The 18,693-nt window shown below is 40.9% G+C and overlaps 1 protein-coding gene across 4 annotated transcripts in view; it reads right to left on the bottom strand.

The window, feature by feature from the left end:
• BTBD9 (BTB domain containing 9) overlaps positions 1–18,693 on the bottom strand; it is a 409,506-nt gene that overhangs the window by 65,059 nt on the left and 325,754 nt on the right. For all 4 annotated transcript variants that reach the window (XM_052649115.1, XM_052649113.1, XM_052649112.1 and 1 more), the window contains one exon: positions 11,795–11,902. In XM_052649115.1, coding sequence (XP_052505075.1) covers positions 11,795–11,902 — 108 coding nt within the window. The remainder of the gene's footprint in view (positions 1–11,794; positions 11,903–18,693) is intronic.

The raw sequence follows: 18,693 nt of genomic DNA, 5'->3' as shown, positions 1-18,693 counted from the left end.
AGCCCTCGACACACAGCCCCCAAATCACATGGTTAGCAGCGCCCTCCTGGAACCAACTTGAGATTTTTGTTTTGTGAAGTGTCAGCCTAAGAAACAAAGCTGGTGGCAAGGAAGCTTTTTCAACTTTATCACTAAAAATGGCAAAGATGATGCAGGCAAGGTAAATAAAGAGTCTAGGTTTAAATGTCCCGTGTTTCAATCTTGCTACACTTTGGCAGAGTTTACTGAGGCTATAACTCTCCATCTTGAATTTATCCCGTTGTCTTCAACCACTGCAGCACTTAGAGGAAGAAACATGACTCCTGCTCCTGAGATTCCTACTGAATAAATAGCACCAGTTACAGAAACACACCCCAGAACAGAATGTTGGCCCTCCCCAGCACTGAATGCCAGTACATTCAGCAAGGGGACATGCTGCTTGGCAGATAAGAATGCGGTCAGGCTGAAGTGCAGGGAGCAGAGCAGCTGTCCCCAGAGAGGCCTCGGCAGGTGGCACAGTCAATGTGCTCCTCAGGGAAGGCCCAGGGAAGAAACTGCTTCAAAGTTAGGATGCTACAGAAACTGCCTGACCCCAGGCGCTGCTCCAAGCAGGCCCGACCCCACTGAGTGGGGAGACTCAAGTGGACAGGGACTTCTAAAGTACTGAGGAAAGACAGAAGGAAGTACTCTTGGAGAGCTGGGCTCTGAGAGGACCAAGGGGAGAAGCATAAGGAAAAGGGGGCTCAGGTGTCCTTTTCAGGGAAACACTTGTGCTTAGGGTAAGTGGCCTCAAGGTTCTGAAAGGCTAGTAGGATATTGCTATGTGCAGCACTTATTTAATTTCTTTAATTTATTGTTGACAGTGAATAAACCACACTACTCTGCCAGCATATGCTACTCAAATAATAGCAAGGATAAATCTCTACAAAACATTATGGCTGTAGCTAGAAAAAATACTTTTAAAATAAAGATTTTTTATTTATTTTAAGAGAAGTACATGTAAATTGATCAGAAACGTAGGGAACTAGAAATAATTCCCCTAACCCTAATATACAAAGTCAACCTTATTAGCGTTCTAGCATGTCTCCTTCTGGGTTTCTTCTTCCATAGTTTTTTTCCTACTTGTGGTAATATTTCTATAATTTTCAGTTCTGTTTTAAAAATCTTGAATGAGTAGTTTAAGTTATTAAAGTGAAAGTGAAAGTGAAGTCTCTCAGTCGTGTCCGACTCTTTGCGACCCCGCGGACTGTAGCCCATCAGGCTTCTCTGTCCATGGGATTCTCCAGGCAAGAATACTGGAGGGGGTGGCCATTTCCTTCTCCAGGGGAATCTTCACAACCCAGGGATTGAACCCTGGTCTCCCGCACTGCAGGCAGACGCTTTAACCTCTGAGCCACCAGGGAAGCCCCAAATTATTAAAAACTCTTTTTTTTTTTTTTGGTTGCACCATGCAGGATCTTGGTTCCCTGAGTAGAGATCGAACCCAGGCCCTCGGCAGTGAGAGTGCACAGTCCTAACCACTGGACCATCATAAAATTCCCTAAAAACTCTTCACAACATCATTTTTAATGAACATTTAAGCTAAGGAAGAAAACTTATTCAAAAGGAAATATGGGTAGTATATCTGGTAGGCACAGATAGTTTATGAGAAAATGAGGCTAAACTCTAGAGATGCTAGGTAGTTTCAGATTAGGACGACAGAATTCTCAAGCAGAAAAAGAAAATTTTCAGTAATACCCAATCTTCTATATCTAATCTTTTATATTTGCCAAAATGTTTGCCAAAGGCACAGTCTTAGATGATGGCCGAGATCACTAACATTTTGGCAGACACGATTGGGGCCGTGACAAAGGGAAGAAATGCTTAAAAAATGAATACAAATGAGGTCAATATGAAAGAAGCTCAAGCTCTGCAGGAAGCAAGAAGGCTGCATAAGATGAGAAAAGTGAAGCCAAGCACAAGCAAGGAAAGGAAAGGAATGGAGTCCCTGGGGAATATCAGCAGCCCATGTGGTAGAGCTTTCGGGAATTCAAGTTCAATACAGCTGACATTATAGGCATATTTACCTTGCTTCCTTCCTGGAAACCAATGAAGAGACATCAAAGAAATACAAAGGGAATACATTCATAATAGTGTTGCAAACTGAAAGGAAGGCTATTGGCAAATCAAGATTTTGTTGAATTTCTAGAAAATGGTAGGTGGATGAAATATTATTCATAAATCTGAGAGGAATTAGGCAGATTTCCATACAGCAGCCAACTGAGCAGGATGGAAGAAAAGTGATTTACACTCGGCCATATATACCATTGTGAAATTTAAGACCTTCAGAGATGAAGAGAAGATCCTAAAGGTATCTATGGGGAAAAATAAATTACTACAAAGAATAAGAATATGATTATATCAGATTTTTCTCATCAGCAACATTAGATGCTCAGTTCAGTTCAGTTACTCAGTCGTGTCCGACTCTTTGCGACTCCATGAATCGCAGCACACCAGGCCTCCTTGTCCATCACCATCTCCCAGAGTTCACTCAGATTCACGTCCATCGAGTCAGTGATGCCACCCAGCCATCTCATCCTCTGTCGTCCCCTTCTCCTCCTGCCCCCAATCCCTCCCAGCATCAGTCTTTTCCAATGAGTCAACTCTTTGCATGAGGTGGCCAAAATACTGGAGTTTCAGCTTTGGCATCATTCCTTCCAAAGAAGACCCAGGACTGATCTCCTTCAGAACAGACTGGTTGGATCTCCTTGCAGTCCAAGGGACCCCCAAGAGTCTTCTCCAACATCACAGTTCAAAAGCATCAATTTTTTGGCGCTCAGCTTTCTTCACAGTCCAACTCTCACATCCATACATGACCACTGGAAAAACCACAGCCTTGACTAGATGGACCTTTGTTGGCAAAGTAATGTCTCTGCTCTTCAATATGCTATCTAGGTTGGTCATAACTTTCCTTCCAAGGAGTAAGCGTCTTTTAATTTCATGGCTCCAATCACCATCTGCAGTGATTTTGGAGCCCAAAAAAATAGTCTGACACTGTTTCCACTGTTTCCCCATCTATTTCCCATGAAGTGATGGGACCAGATGCCATGATTTAAGCTAGATGGCAATAAATCCAAGCTTTCAAATTTATGAAGGAATTGAACACTATACCCAGTCAAACTATGATTCAGGCAGCAAGTATTCTGAAAATTTGCTTTCCACATATCCTTTCTGAAAAAAGTACCTATAGATTTACTCTGTGTAGTGCTCATGAGGGAGCTTCTTAACTAAGACCCAATCAATTCATCAGTTCAGTTCAGTCGCTCAGTCGTGTCCGACTCTTTGTGACCCCATGAATCGTAGCACGCCAGGCCTCCCTGTCCATCATCATCTCCCAGAGTTCACTCAGACTCATGTCCATCGAGTCACTGATGCCATCTAGCTATCTCATCCTCTGTCATCCCCTTTTCCTCCTGCCCCCAATCCCTCCCAGCATCAGAGTCTTTTCCAATGCGTCAACTCTTCGCATCAGGTGGCCAAAGTACTGGAGCTTCAGCTTTAGTATCATTCCTTCCAAAGAACCCCCAGGGCTGATCTCTTTTAGAATGGACTGGTTGGATCTCCTTGCAGTCCAAGGGACTCTCAAGAGTCTTCTCCAACACCACACTTCAAAAGCATCAATTCTTCGGCGCTCAACCTTCTTCACAGTCCAACTCTCACATCCATACATGACCACTGGAAAAACCATAGCCTTGACTAGACGGACCTTTGTTGGCAAAGTAATGTCTCTGCTCTTCAATATGCTATCTAGGTTGGTCACAACTTTTCTTCCAAGGAGTAAGCGTCTTTTAATTTCATGGCTCCAATCACCATCTGCAGTGATTTTGGAGCCCCAAAAGATAAAGTCTGACACTGTTTCCACTGTTTCCCCATCTATTTCCCATGAAGTGATGGGACCGGATGCCACGATCTTCGTTTTCTGAATGTTGGGCTTTAAGCCAACTTTTTCGCTCTCCTCTTTCACTTTCAAGAGGCTTTTAGTTCCTCTTCACTTTCTGCCATAAGGGTGGTGTCATCTGCATATCTGAGGTTATTGATATTTCTCCGGGCAATCTTGATTTCAGCTTGTGCTTCTTCCAGCCCAGCGTTTCTCATGATGTACTCTGCATATAAGTTAAATATACAGCCTTGATGTACTCCTTTTCCTATTTGGAACCAGTCTGTTGTTCCATGTCCAGTTCTAACTGTTGCTTCCTGACCTGCATACAGGTTTCTCAAGAGGCAGGTCAGGTGGTCTGGTATTCCCATCTCTTGAAGAATTTTCCACAGTTTATTTGCCTTCAAATTCACCCAGGAGTAAGAACAGGAATTTTTTACTTAGGGTAGCCGCAGGCATTTCTCCTCAGGGGGAGTCCTTGCAGCAGTCCACACAACTGTACAAGAGCCATTCCTGCTGGCGTGCAGGTGACAGCTCAGATGAGCACATAAAACTTGTACTGAGCAAGAGTGAAGCCACTCTGGTCTAGAAGCCTCATATTTCAAAATGAAACGAATCTCTCTTGGAAAAGCTCCATAAACACAGAGCCCAGAACTTTCACAAGGGACACATCTAATCACAACTCATCACAGTCAGGAAACCCAAAGCTATGACTTCCAACCAGATATTTTAAAGTTCTCCTAGTTCAGTTCAGTTGCTCAGTCATGTCCGACTCTTTGTGACCCCGTGGACTGCAGCACACCAGGCCTCCCTGTCCATCACCAACTCCTGGAGCTTGCTCAAACTCATGTCCATTGAGTCAGTGATGCCATCCAACCATCTCATCCTCTGTTGTCTCCTTCTCTTCCCACCTTCAATCTTTCCCGGAATCAGGGTCTTTTCCAATGAGTCAGTTCTTTGCATCAGGTGGCCTAAGTATTGGAGTTTCAGCTTCAACATCAGTCCTTTCAATGAATATTCAGGACTGATTTCCTTTAGGACAGACTGGTTGGATCTCCTTGCAGTCCAAGGGACTTTCAAGAGTCTTCAACACTATAGTTCAAAAGCATCAGTTCTTCGGCACTCAGCTTTCTTAACAGTCCAACTCTCACATCCATACGTGACTATTGGAAAAACCATAGCTAGGAGTTCTCCCAGGCTAGAGGCAATTTACCAATCAATGGTGATTTTATTCATAAGCAATGCTGCCTGATAATACAGCCAACATTCCATTTCTCTCAGGTTTTCAGGGGAAGAGATCTAGAAAGGTAACTGGGCCAAAGGACAATATCTCCTACGAAGGATAAAGGGTCTTATTACTCCTTTACCTAAATTCTACAAAAAGAAAAACAAATGATCACAGTTGTAGAGTAGGCCTCAGAAGCAGTCTGTTCAAAAATTAACTAATGATGGGAACGTAAATAGGTGCGCCCACTGTGGAAAACAGTACAGCAATGTCTTAAAAAGCTAAAAACAGAACTACCACGTGACCCAGCAATCTCATTCCTGGGTGCATATATATAAAAACAAAACCACTAATTTGAAAAGATGCATGCACCCCAATGTTCATAGCAGCATTATTTACTATTGCTAAGATACGGAAACAGCCTGTGTCCACCAACAGACGAATAGATACAGAAGCTGTGTGTGTGTGTGTGTGTGTGTGTGTGTGTGTGTACACATATACAATATACTTGGTCATAAAAAAGAAATATTGCCATTTGCAACAGCACAGATAGTCTTGAAGATATTATGCTAAATGAAATAAGTCAGACAAGGAAAGACAAATACTGTATGTTATCACTTACATGTGGAACCTAAAAAAATACAACAAACTAATAAAAGGGAAAAAAACAGATTCACAGATACAGAGAACTAGTCATGACAAGTGTGTGAGGAGGGGCAATATAGGGGTACTAAGAGGTACAAACCATCCTGCACAAGACAAGCTGTAAGGATATACTGTACAATGCTGGGAGTACAGCCAATATTTTATAATTGCAAACGGAGTAAAACCTTTAAAAATTGGCAATCACTATACTATATACCTGTAACTTACGTAATATTGTACATCAACTATACTTCAATTTAAAAACAGGAAAATAATGAAATAATGAACAAAAATATGCTTCAGAAGATTCTGTAACAAGAAAAAGAAGCAATTAGGAACTCTAGGAAAACAAAAAGCAGGCTATCATAAAGCTACTTATTTATCATTTATGGAATAATTCTGGGCACTTGTAATAAAATTGAATCTGTGATTTGAACATAGTACAACTCTTCCAAGAGTGACACAGGTCTAGTGACATGGAACAGCATTTCTTTCCTTACAGAGCCAATGAATTACTAGGTTTATAGTGAACAATGTTTATATAATCATAATGTTACAGTGAGTTCTGAGTGGTTTTCCCTTTTCAGAATCAGTTTATAGCCAACACATGGAAGATTTAAATAGGTCAAAAACCAGAAAATAATACCATCAATCTCACAATTTCAATGAGGTGGGATAGTTAACTGATGGGGAGAGACAGAGGGAAACACAGTCATGGTAATTTCTTCACTAAATAGTAGGGAGTCAAGAAATACTATCTACAATTGATGGATCAAAAATAAAGGTTTAACCATTTTGTCTAATTTTAAAAGAAGTAACAGTAGTGGGGTTCTCACTTCCAATATTCATTGGAAGGACTGACACTGAAGCTGAAGCTCCAAGACTTTGGCCACCTGATGCAAAGAGCTGACTCATTGGAAAAGATCCTAATCCTGGGAAAGATTGAGGGCAAGAGGAGAAGGGGATGACAGAGGATCAGATGGTTGGATGGCATCACTGACTCAATGGACATGAGTCTGAGTAAACTCAGGGAGATAGCGAAGGACAGGGGAGCCTGGTGTGCTGCAGTCCACGGGGTCACAAAGAGTCAGATATGACTTAGTGACTAAACAGCAATGAAAGAACAAGAAAGAAAAGCATAATTAACAAAAAATGAGGAGTGGTTAAGTAGGCTAAATTCATTTTTTATACCAAGGAGTCAGTGAATTAGCTAAACTAATAAGCAGAGATATAAAAGTATTACTTATAATTTAGAAGTTATAAAGACTAAAAAAAAAAGTCAAAAGTAGCTACTGCTAAGGAATGAAACAAGATGGGAGGGTAAATATTTATTCTTCACTTATATCTTTTTGTATAGTTGAAAGTAACTTTCCATGGGCAGGTTTTACATTTATAATAGAAAAATAAAACCTGATGTTAGTATTTTACTGTACTGACACAAATTTCAGTTCAGTTCAGTCGCTCAGTCGTGTCCGACTCTCTGCGACCCCATGGACTGCAGCATGCCAGGCCTCCCTGTCCATCACCAACTCCCGGAGTTCACCCAAACCCACGTCCATTGAGTTGGTGATGTCATCCAGCCATCTCATCCTCTGTCGTCCCCTTCTCCTCCTGCCCTCAATCTTTCCCAGCATCAGGGTCTTTTCAAATGAGTCATCTCTTCGCATCAGGTGGCCAAAGTATCATAGTTTCAGCTTCAATATTAGTCCTTCCAATGAACACCCAGGACTGATCTCCTTTAGGATGGACTGGTTGGATCTCCTTGCAATCCAAGGGACTCTCAAGAGTCTTCTCCAACACCACCGTTCAAAAGCATCAATTCTTCAGCACTCAGCCTTCTTCACAGTCCAACTCTCACTTCCATACATGACCACTGGAAAAACCATAGCCTTGACTAGATGGATCTTTGTTGACAAAGTAATGTCTTTGCTTTTTAATTTGCTTTTTAATATGCTGACACAAATTTAGGGTTCAGCAATTTAGAAGCCAATAGAGAAAAGGAATCAAAGATTAAAAAGTGGAATAAGGTTAAAAGGTACAGGAATAGGTTATATGAAAAAAGAATAAAAAGTAATTTTATAAAATCAGCCAATATCTTTATGAAAACATGGATAAACCTTGAGGGCATTATTCTAAGTGAAATAACTTAAACAGGGACAGACAAATATTTTATGACCTCACTTATATGTGAAATCTAAGAAAACAAACTCATAGAAACAGAACAGATTGATGGTTGCCAGTGACTGGGGGCTGAGGGAAATGGCTGAAGATAGTTGAACAGTACAAATGTCCAGTTATAAGATAAGTTCTGGGGGTGTAATGTACAGCATGATGACTATAGTGAACACTGCTGCATTGCATATTTCAAAGTCACTAAGAGAGATCTTAAAAGTTCTCACCACAAGAAATGAAATTGTAACTAGGTGAGGTGATACATGGTAATCTTATTGTGATGACCGTTTCACAACATATACATTGTGTTGTACACCCTAACCTTATACAGTATTATATACCAAGTATGTCTCAAAAAGCTGGGAAAAACTCCATGGCAGTCAATATGAAAACAGAATTACTGGGATTTCCCTGGTGGTCCAGCAGTGAAGACTCCACACTCTCAGTGCAGGGTGCCCGGGTTCGATCCTTGGTCAGGGAACTAGATTCCGCATGCCACAACTAAAGATCCCACAGCCCTCAACAAAGACGTGGAACAGCCAAAACAAAAACAAAACTAAAAAACCCACCAGAACTATCTATGATAAAAAATAAGCTTTTATCGTGAGAGTTCCAACTGTAGCAGAAAGGACAGGAAAAAAAAGAAAAAAGAAACTATCCTACTCCAGGAGCAGGAACTTACAAGGAGACATCGGAGAATCTCATTTCCTAGTCTTTTTTGGAGGACAGCAAAAATCTGTCCCCTGATTCCCTGACTAGGCAGAATGCTATCAAGAGGCAGGGCTATGATCTCTAAAGGTCCCATAGAATTTCATTTATGTTACTCACATACTTTATTTCACTGAAAAAAAAGAAAAGAAAAATCACCCAGGCTATAATTTTTGAAGCTAATAGGATCCTCTCTTGAGGACTGCTCTAGAGTACATTAGTTCAAAAGGAAAGGCTTTCTTCTTTTATCATCTGCGTATCTGCTACTATATCCCTTAGGACCTTACTCAAAAACGGAAGGCACAACAGGCTCAGGTAACGTCTATAAACATGAAATCATAATCTTTGACTCCACTGATTCCTAGAGGGTTAACAGACACTTGCCTTCTTGCTATTACTCTTGTTCTTATATATTATTTATTTATTAGTCTTTAAAACACTTACTGTTATAGCATCTAAGTGCTAAAATACAAGGGAAAAAACATTAAAATTATTGAACTCCACCAACTAATGGAAACCAAAAATTAAAAGGAGGAAAAACAGATGCTCATGATTTAATGCAAGACTACTGGGAGCGGATCGAATGAGAGAGTCAAGGAAAACCATTTAAATAAATACAAAATCATTATGATATGTACCTTGTCAGTAGTTAGTCAACCAGTTCTTGTTGAAAACCCAACTGTATAACATCTTCAAAAGGGGGACACAAAAGAGATGAGGAATCCAATTTGTAACACATAAAATGACTGAAGAGATGGGTGACTATAACCAGGGAGATGTGTAAAAGATGAGGAAGCAGAGCGCCTGGTCTGTGAGCTGTATACCCAGCAGCAATGACTCTGGAAAGATAACACTGGTGGTGGTTCATGGGCCTTGAAGGCCTTTCTGGTGTACAAAAAGGGTTCTGGGAGCTTGGAAATAAATGAATCACTTCAGTTTACAATTTTCATCATCTAGCTTGGTTTAGCAATGCTTTGGGTTCAAGGCAGCAACATGATCCAGGTGAAAGAGATCTTCCTTTTCTCTTTTATAAAATCGGGACAATATCCCACACAAGGTGATTTATATTCAGGACAAAATAAGGTAAAACACATGCAGTGAAGAAATGCTAGTTACTAAATAACTGTGAGTTTTCTTATGCTATCATAGAGATGGCCACAAGATGTGTGCTCCCCTGAGAAGCAGCTGCTCAGCCAGGAGCTGACTACTTTTCCCAGTCCTACTAGCATCTAGAGTAGCACCTGACCAGCTCTCCTTGATGAAATGGAAGTGGAAGTGATGTTCACCACACCCAGGTCAAGGCTTTCAGAGCCAGGGTTACCGTCTCTCTGTTCTTTCCCCATCTGCCAGCCAGAAGCAGATGATGCTGATGAGGCCTTCAGTGATGGCAGAACCACAAGAAGGAAGATACCTGGGTCCCTCAATCATCTGTGAAGAGTCACTTGACAGCCAGGAACACTCCTGACTGAGAAGTACACTGCTGTGTTAAGCTGCTGACATACTGAAACCACTATTTGTCACAGTAGCAAGTGTTACTCTAACCAGTACACGTGTTCTATATAATTAATATATAATAATGGTGCAAACAAGCCATCATTAATACTATTATAAAATCTTGAAAAGATGTCCAACATCATCAGCCATTAGGAAAATGCAAATCAAAACCTCAAGGAGATGCCACCCCACTAGAATGGCTATGAACAACAAACAGACAGTATCGGGCACTGGCAAGAACGTGGGAAACTGAACCTTGATACGCTGCTGGCAGGGATGCAAAATGGTGCAGCTTCTGTGGAAAAGGTTGGCAGTTCCTCAAAATCTTTAACACAGAATTACTATAAGATCCAGCAATTCTACTTGTAGGTATATTCATAAGACAGCTGAAAACACATGTTCACACAAATACTTGTACAGGAATGTTCATAGCAGCAATATTCATAATAGCCAAAAATTAGAAAAATTCAAATGTTCACCAATTGATAAATGGATACACAAACTGTGTTATTTATATATTCCCATGTTATGGAATACTATTCAGTCATAAAAAGGAATGAAGTACTGACACATACTATAACATGAGTGAAACCTGAAACATTATACTAAGTGAGAGAAGCCTGGAACAAAAGGTCACATACTATATGACTCCATTTATATGAAATGTCCAGAATATACAGATCCATAGTGACAGAAAGTACTGGGGCTGCGGGAGGTGGAGGGAAATGGGGTGACTGCTAGTGGGAGGAGGTTTCTTTTTGGGGTGATGAAAGTGTTTTGGAACATTAGACAGCCATAGTGATGATGGCACAACCCTGAACACATGGAAAACCACTGAACTGCACAATTTTAAAGGGTGAATTCTATGGTATGTGAGTCATATTGCAATTAAAATAAAAAAGAAGAAATATCAGCTGCTGGCTTTATCTTGCCTCCAAGAGCACTGGTCTCCACACAAAAAGGCACTGCGTTCTTTTCAGGTAATGACTGGGAAAAGGTATGAGGGAACCTTCTGGGATGCTGCAAATATGCTAATCTCCATCTGAGTAGTAGTTACATTTACATGGTTCTAGGCTGGTCAGAACTCAGAACCCTTCCGCCCGGCATCCCCCACAACCAGGTAAGGTCAGACAGAGCCCAGATGCTATACGCATTGTCTGTTTCCCACGGAGACCTAAGGTACAAACTTTCCTTAGTTTAGGCAACAGTGTAACTAACATGGAGATGAGATAAATATTTAAAGGTAACCCTGAGAAAGACATGAGGGTGGGGAAGAGGTGAGAGTCCCAGAATCCTTGAAGCATCAGCAAAAATCTCTAAGGAAGAAAAAAGTCCCAAAGGGCTAGCGTGGGATGTGGGGGAGGAACTGAGAGAGAACTGCATGTGGAAAGTATCTTTCTTGTCCCTGCTTAGGTACGTGCCATTTTAAAAAGTCAAGTTCAAACCACAAAATAAGGACCACTTCTTTGGTCATATAAATTTTCATACAAGTATTTAATAGTCAAAACTGAAGTAAAGGATCTTTAGAATGCTTTCACCTCCAAGCAAGAATATAATTCGATGATTCCAGATCTGACTTTTCACTGGAGCTTTCTGAGTCTAGTGGAAAGACTGTCTTCTAAAGCAGCATATATCCCTGAGAGACTGGCACTTACTTGCAGGAGACTTTGGTTCTGTCGGCCACCATGGCCCACTGCTGCTGGTCGGTGGAGACCTCGACGTAGTAGCTGTAGCTCCGGTCGTCACAGTCCCACAGCAACAGCCTGAGCAGAGGGAGACACAAGAAGGTGGTCAGCACTCTGCCTGGCTCTTTCCTTAGGCTGTAGGCGTGAGGGGATTCATGTCTTCTCTGTCCTTCTAACTGGTCTCTCCTGCCCCACACACTTTCAGGACCAAGGAAAGAAAGTGAATCCCCAACAAAAGTATGATGAAAGGCAGAGTCAGTCTGCAGGGAGAGGCTTGTTTCTTTAGATATTTATTTCACAAGGCACCCAACCAGGCAGCCTCTGTCCCCCATGTGGCAAAGATCTTCACATGAGCTGATCAGGGAGACTTCCCCAAATCCTCCTTCGTGCTTCTTTCAGCCCTCATCTCCAGTTGTCTGGGCTGAACAAAGGTAACATTCTTGAGACCACTGTTTATGGGGAAACCTGTGCTTTCTAATGGGTATTCTAAGCAGTACTTACTAGCATGTCCCAATGACCTTAATTATGTTTCAGATTCCTTCACATTCCAGACTTCCTGCATAGCTTTGGTAAGATAACCTGATTGGGAGATACAGGCAAACATATGTTCATCAGGAAATCTTTGTTTCTTAAAGATTATGTTGGTCCTGTTCCTATACCCCTTCTTGGCTCAGATAAGAACCAAAAGCATTGACTATGTGATCCCGTTTACCAGAAGCTCAAAAGAAACAAGATATATCTACGATGACAAGAGTCAGAACGGTAGCTACCTCTTGGGGAAGGAATGACCGTGAATGGGTGAAGGAGCCTTCTAAGATACTGAAAATGGGATAATTTTGATCTAGTGATAGCTACATGGGTATATACACATGCAAATATTCATATTCATCAAGCTATTTATAAAAGTTTTGTGTAATATATGTGTGTTATTCCTCAGTTTAAAACAACAGAATAAAAAAGACTCTAAATAGTATAATACGCATTAGAGTGCAGTCCAGCATTTTGTCTCCGACAGTGCGGCTCTGGTGAGAGACCACTGTTTTCTATCATTTCAGCCTCAGAAGTCCTTCCCATACAAGATACCTATCTTACTGTTTTACAGCTGGGCATGCACACTTGTCTCCTCCACTAGCTAGAACAGAGTGAGCTCCCTAAACACAGCGTCTATGTCTTACTAGTTTTCCACACTCAGGACCTGGCATAGCATCTCACACAGTGCCTGCACTCCATGAATATCTGCTGGGCAAATACATTATTTGTAACAACTACAACAATGATCATTATCATTATAATGGTACATTTCTTTAATGCTTACTGTGTACCACGCCCTATAGTAAATGTTTTACATAACATTATATCCTTGCAAACATCCTCTTAGCAAGCATTATTGTTCTCATCAAATGATATATAGTGAAAGTGAGGCTTAAAAGCTGATAGGGAATTTGTCCAAACTCGGTGATGGTTCCAACCTGGTGTCCTAACAAAAGCCCTCTTCTGTAGTCTGTCAAATGTTTTCTTCACTCCGAGTTTATGTGTGTGGGGCATAACTGGCAACTTACAGCCTATCACTCTACAAAGGCAGTCTGTATTGCTTCCTCTTAATCCTGCAATTGCCATCCATGCAAGTCCTCTGCACGAGGTCAGGGTCACCTTTGGTGCCACCTGTAAAGCTATTACTGAAGATGAGAAGTGCCGCTGTGTTCCCCTTTCCTCTTACCCTCTGTTCCTTGCTTTCAGTTGTGATTTTGTTTGCTATCAATGATGAAATCCATATTATTTAACATGATAGAATCCATCTTTTAAGTAGAGAAAACTGTTAAAAGATTTTGGAAAGCATAAACAGATGTGTAATACTGTAAATACTACCGATTCTCTTGAGCTCATCTGAGTTATTTAATCTCTCAAAGTACTCTGAATCAATCAGACTGGAATCTACCCTCTTGTTTTCAGGGTCCAATAATTTTACTTGTAGATTAAACCAGCATGCTTGATAAGAAAGTGAATCATTTCTCTCATTAGTCATTTCCTCAAATATTACTCTAGTGTCTCAGTACTTTTATGCAGTTAGTCTGTGTTATTATAATTTATATTGAGTAACTTTTAAAAATGTACTTTTTGCTTCTATGTTTGTCTGCTCTCAAGATGAATATGAGCCTATTAGAAAGATGGTTGATCTCTCTCTTTAAAAAAAAATTCTACTCCAAACATGTGGGCTCTGTTTATATAGCATATGTTCCATATATGTTCTGGGCTGAAATCATTCATAACTCTGCCAGAGTAGATTAAAACCAGGGGGGGAAAAACCTTCAAAATAATTAACATTCACTTTATTTAACAGCCCTGGTCACAGGCTTTTTGAGAGATGCTGTTGAGGCTGCTTTCCCAATGGAATTTTGGTTATTTATGGAGAGCTAGGCTTAACATAATCCATATCCTTCTGGATAATCATGAGTTAGTGTTTCTACCAGTACATCCAAATGAAAATAATCAGTCCCTTTTGGGTTAGACTCTAACCAGATCTTGAACTATTTCACAGAAAAAGATTGCCCCAAGGATATAGGATACAGAGAAGATAAAAGGAAAACCAATTATATGTAAGTTTCATAAATGCTCTAGCAGAGATTCTTAAAGTAATAGCAGATTAAAAGAATTTTAAAGTTGTGCATATCGTGTCTTACAGTAACTTATTCTATGAAAGTGAAAGTGAAAGTCATTCAGTCGTGTACGTGTATTCCATGGACAATACAGTCCATGGGATTCTCCAGGCCAGAATACTGGAGTAGGCAGCCTTTCCTTTCTCCAGGGCATCTTCCCAACCCAGGGATTGAACCCAGGTTTCCCACATTGCAGGCAGATTCTTTACAAGCTGAGCCACAAGGAAAGCCCAAGAATACTGGAGTGGGTAACCCTTATCTTCTTCAGGGGACCTTCCTAACCCAGGGATCGAACCCAGGTCTCCCACATTGCAGGCGGATTCTTTACCAGCTGAGCCACAATGGAAGTCTTCCAATTTCTTTCAATGTAACATGAAGATCACCCATAAATCCAGTAATTTTGTAAACACACTCATGGTAAAAACGGCTTCTTTGCTTAATGATCTATTATGAATATTTTTTTTTACTTTTTTTGGGTATCATCAAATATTTCCCCTCATCTTATGTACTGATTTCATAGAATTTTACTGTATGGATGCCCCAGAATTTATCTAAATAGTTCTCTTATTGTTGGACATTTAGGTAGTTGACAATATTGTACTGTTATGAAACCTCTGTGATGAACATTCTTAAGCTAGATCTATGATTATTGTCTTTGAAAGTTGCTATAAGTAAAACTCCTGCAACAGGGTTTAATAGACCTTGACATGTATTATAAAATAGCTGGATACCTGTCCTCTCGCCCCTAATGACAGGCTGTACCAATTTATACTCATACTACCAGCAGTGTATAAAAATGCTTTGCTTCCGTACATCATCACCAATATTGTGTATTATCTTTTAAAATACTGCCAATTTGATAGATGAAATATATTTCATTACTTTAATGTGCAGCTTTTTACTTATCATTGAACTTGAACATTTTTACCCATTTTCTACTTATATTTATTCATTTGTTAATGACTTACAAGATGCCCTTTATATTTAAAGGATATTAATCCAGTGCCTATCACAGTTTGGATGCTGATGATATTAATTTTTATTAGCCTACTTTATCGATCTTTACCTCAATCATCTCTCCTGGCCTAAATTCTTTTTTCTGAACAGCAGCCAAGTGCACATACTGGTTGAGACATCTCCTCACTAGTCCTCTATTAAGAGTCCCTGGAGGCTAAAAATGTGGGGTCAGGGTGGAATAGGGACATTGATGGATCTTAGGTTGTCTTCACCTACACTTAGGAGTTTTAAAGAGAGATTCTTCTTTTTTTAACTAAATGAAAACATTCTTTAAATTCTATGGGTCTATCTGCTCAGTCGCCTCCAACTCTTTGTGACCCATGGACTGTAGCCCACCAGGTGCCTCTGTCCATGGAATTTTCCAGGCAAGAATACTGGAGTGGGTTGCCATTTCCTTCTCCAGGGCATCTTCCCAATCTAGGGATCAAATCCGTGTCTCCTGCATTGGCAAGCAGATTCTTCACCACTGAGCTACCTGGAAAGCCTCTTAAATTCTATAGTGCTCTACAATTTTCAAAAGTTCCACATACACAATTTCATATAATCCCAAAATAACCCTTTAAAAAATCCTCTCCCCCTATATTGTCCCTCCCTTTCCCCATTCTCCCACTGGCAGCCACAAGTTTGTTCTCGATATAAGAGGTATTTATTTTATGTGCCCAGATGCATATTTGCTTAGAAGGTAGGCTTAGCCAGGAATGAAAACCCTTCTGTTGATTCAACTAAGCGGGGGCGGGGAAGCAAGCATAGCTTAAAGACTCTAAAGGAAAAATTGGCTCCATTTCTCTTTTTTTTTCCCATGGAGAGAAATTTTAGTTCTAATAAGGCACAACGGTAAAGCCCACCAACTCCCGTCACTTCTTTCCCTGCCAGCAAAGTCTGTTCCTGTATCTTTGCACCTGCAACAACACAGCAATATTTCCGATTTGTAATCTGCCAGATAAGGTCTGCCACGTGAGCTGGCCCAGGACAGACACACTCCCTCTGACTCTAATTGAGAGCAGATCCTTAAACATACCCCTGACATCTGCACGCCCCCGCCCATACATCAGAAGCCATTTTCAAAAGGAGCTGCATAAAGGCAGCTGCTGGCCAAGATCTATCGATGCAGATCGAGTTTGTGTTTAAGCTGTGGCCACAAACCCCTCTACCTAATGAGCACAGCATGAAATGCCTGGTGATATTAAATGCTGTCTCCTCTGTCTTCCTTATTCTCATTGTGGAATTTCCCTGAAAAACAGTGAAGTGCTGGGCGTTTTTAAAAAATTGATTAACAGATGTGATTTCGCTTACGTCTTCCATAAATGCTCTGGCTGGCTGCATACCATTGATTACTGGGGGTCAGTTTACAGCAACTAATTGCTCTCCTTGCTAGTGTTTTGATACGAAATTCAATAGCGAATATGTTTTCAAAACTCTTGTCTTTGCGGCTTGAGTCAGAAGTGACTTGAGGCAAACCCAGTGGACTGAGTTTTCCCTTCTTTAAAATAATTGCTCTCTAATCAGTCTGTGAAGAAAGTTTCCAAATTATAGCATTCTAATTGGAAAGTCTGCATTATGCATGTGATGACAAACTATGTTGTGCTGAGCGGCACTTTTTTCATCCCTTTCTTAAGGGATTAATTCTGTGCCAGATTGTGAACAATGGCTGAGGTTTAACAGTGGAGATCAACAGGTTCTCCACTGAAATGATCTTTCGGATCAGCAGCAAGTATCTGTTTTGCCTCCTTCTAGCTGTCCATCATTTGTGGGAGACTCCACTGGAAGGCCAGGGGTCAAGACAGTTGTTCTTGCCGAGTTTTCCCATTTGGGTGAAAACAGACAACTAAGGAAAGATCAACTGCCATGGTATTAGCCATAGAACAATAATTTATCATCAGATCCATTTCCAATCTCTCAGACAAAATGAAAGGTACTTCTGACCTCAAAAATCTGTACAGACTATTCTTTGTTAAAATCCTCAGAAATTAAGTTCTTCAGAAATAACTGTCTTCCATTAACAATTCAACAAATATTTATTGAGTATTGACTAAGTGACACTAGGCAAGTCACTTAACTTGTACTTCAGTTTCATCCCTTGTAAAATGAAAGGTCTACATCTGATGGTTTCTAAGGGCTCTTCCAGTTCTAACATTTTGCAATTTTTTGCAAGTCTATGCAGAACAGGGTTTGGGTTTTGTCTTTTTTTTTTTTTGCATACCTATCCATTACATAGTAACTCTTCTTTTTTTAAAAAAATTTTATTTATTTATTGGCCATGCCATGTGGGATGTAGGATCTTAGTTCCCTGACCAAGGACTGAACCTGTCCTCCTTGTAATGGAAGTGCGGAGTCTTAAACAATGGACAGCCAGGGAAGTCCCAGTAACTCCCCTCTTTGAGAACAGATTCTGGCCCAACCTTAAGGTATATGTAGTGGGTTCCTGAGCTCTGTAGACACAGCTGTTACAGGAAGGCATCTGACCCTTGCTGAGCCAATCAGATTTCATACACAAAATTTACAATTATGTAAGATTTTACCATAATTGGTGCTGTTCATTTAAAATGATGATAAAAATGCAGACATTCTGGAGGGACCCTCTTTCATCAGAAGCTCAAAGAAGTAAAGAAAGTCATCTGCAGTGAGAAGCAAACAAGATGGTATGGCCCAGGAAGGGTTGTCTGGCCTCCTTGCAGGATGACCAACATCTGATTTTAGTCCCCAGTGCCCCAGTGGGGGCCACTGGAGTTCCTGCCCTAGTGTTCCATGAGAAATTTCCCAACCACTTTAATAAACTCACCATTTAAGGCTTAAGCCATCTTCATCTGGTTTCTGTAACTTGGAAACAAAAGGGCCTAAGATAAGCTCCTAGCTGAGTGCACGAGGCAGAAACGAGACGTTCTGATGATGAGGATGACAATGACAACGTGATGGCTATGGGACCAGAGAGATGACGAGGTGAAGAACTGGGATGGTGAGGAGGCTCACTCTGGACAGCAACCTTTTCATTGAAACATGAAAGCAGAGCCTCTGTTGAAGCCAAGAGTGGGAGGACTGCAGTGTGGGAGAAAAGGCAGAATGGGCTTCAGAACAGGTTCCATGAGGCCTGCCGTGCTGCAGGGAGTGGCCTTGCAAAGACGGACCAGTCAGTGTGGTTTATAACTCTCTCCAGCAGTGGCACTGAGAGGGCAGGAGAGGAGAAAGCAAGGGTGTCAGTGA

The sequence above is a fragment of the Budorcas taxicolor genome, chromosome 11, assembly GCF_023091745.1.
Source record: "Budorcas taxicolor isolate Tak-1 chromosome 11, Takin1.1, whole genome shotgun sequence".
NCBI lineage: Eukaryota > Metazoa > Chordata > Mammalia > Artiodactyla > Bovidae > Budorcas > Budorcas taxicolor.
This window is presented reverse-complemented; position numbering and strand designations above follow the sequence as displayed.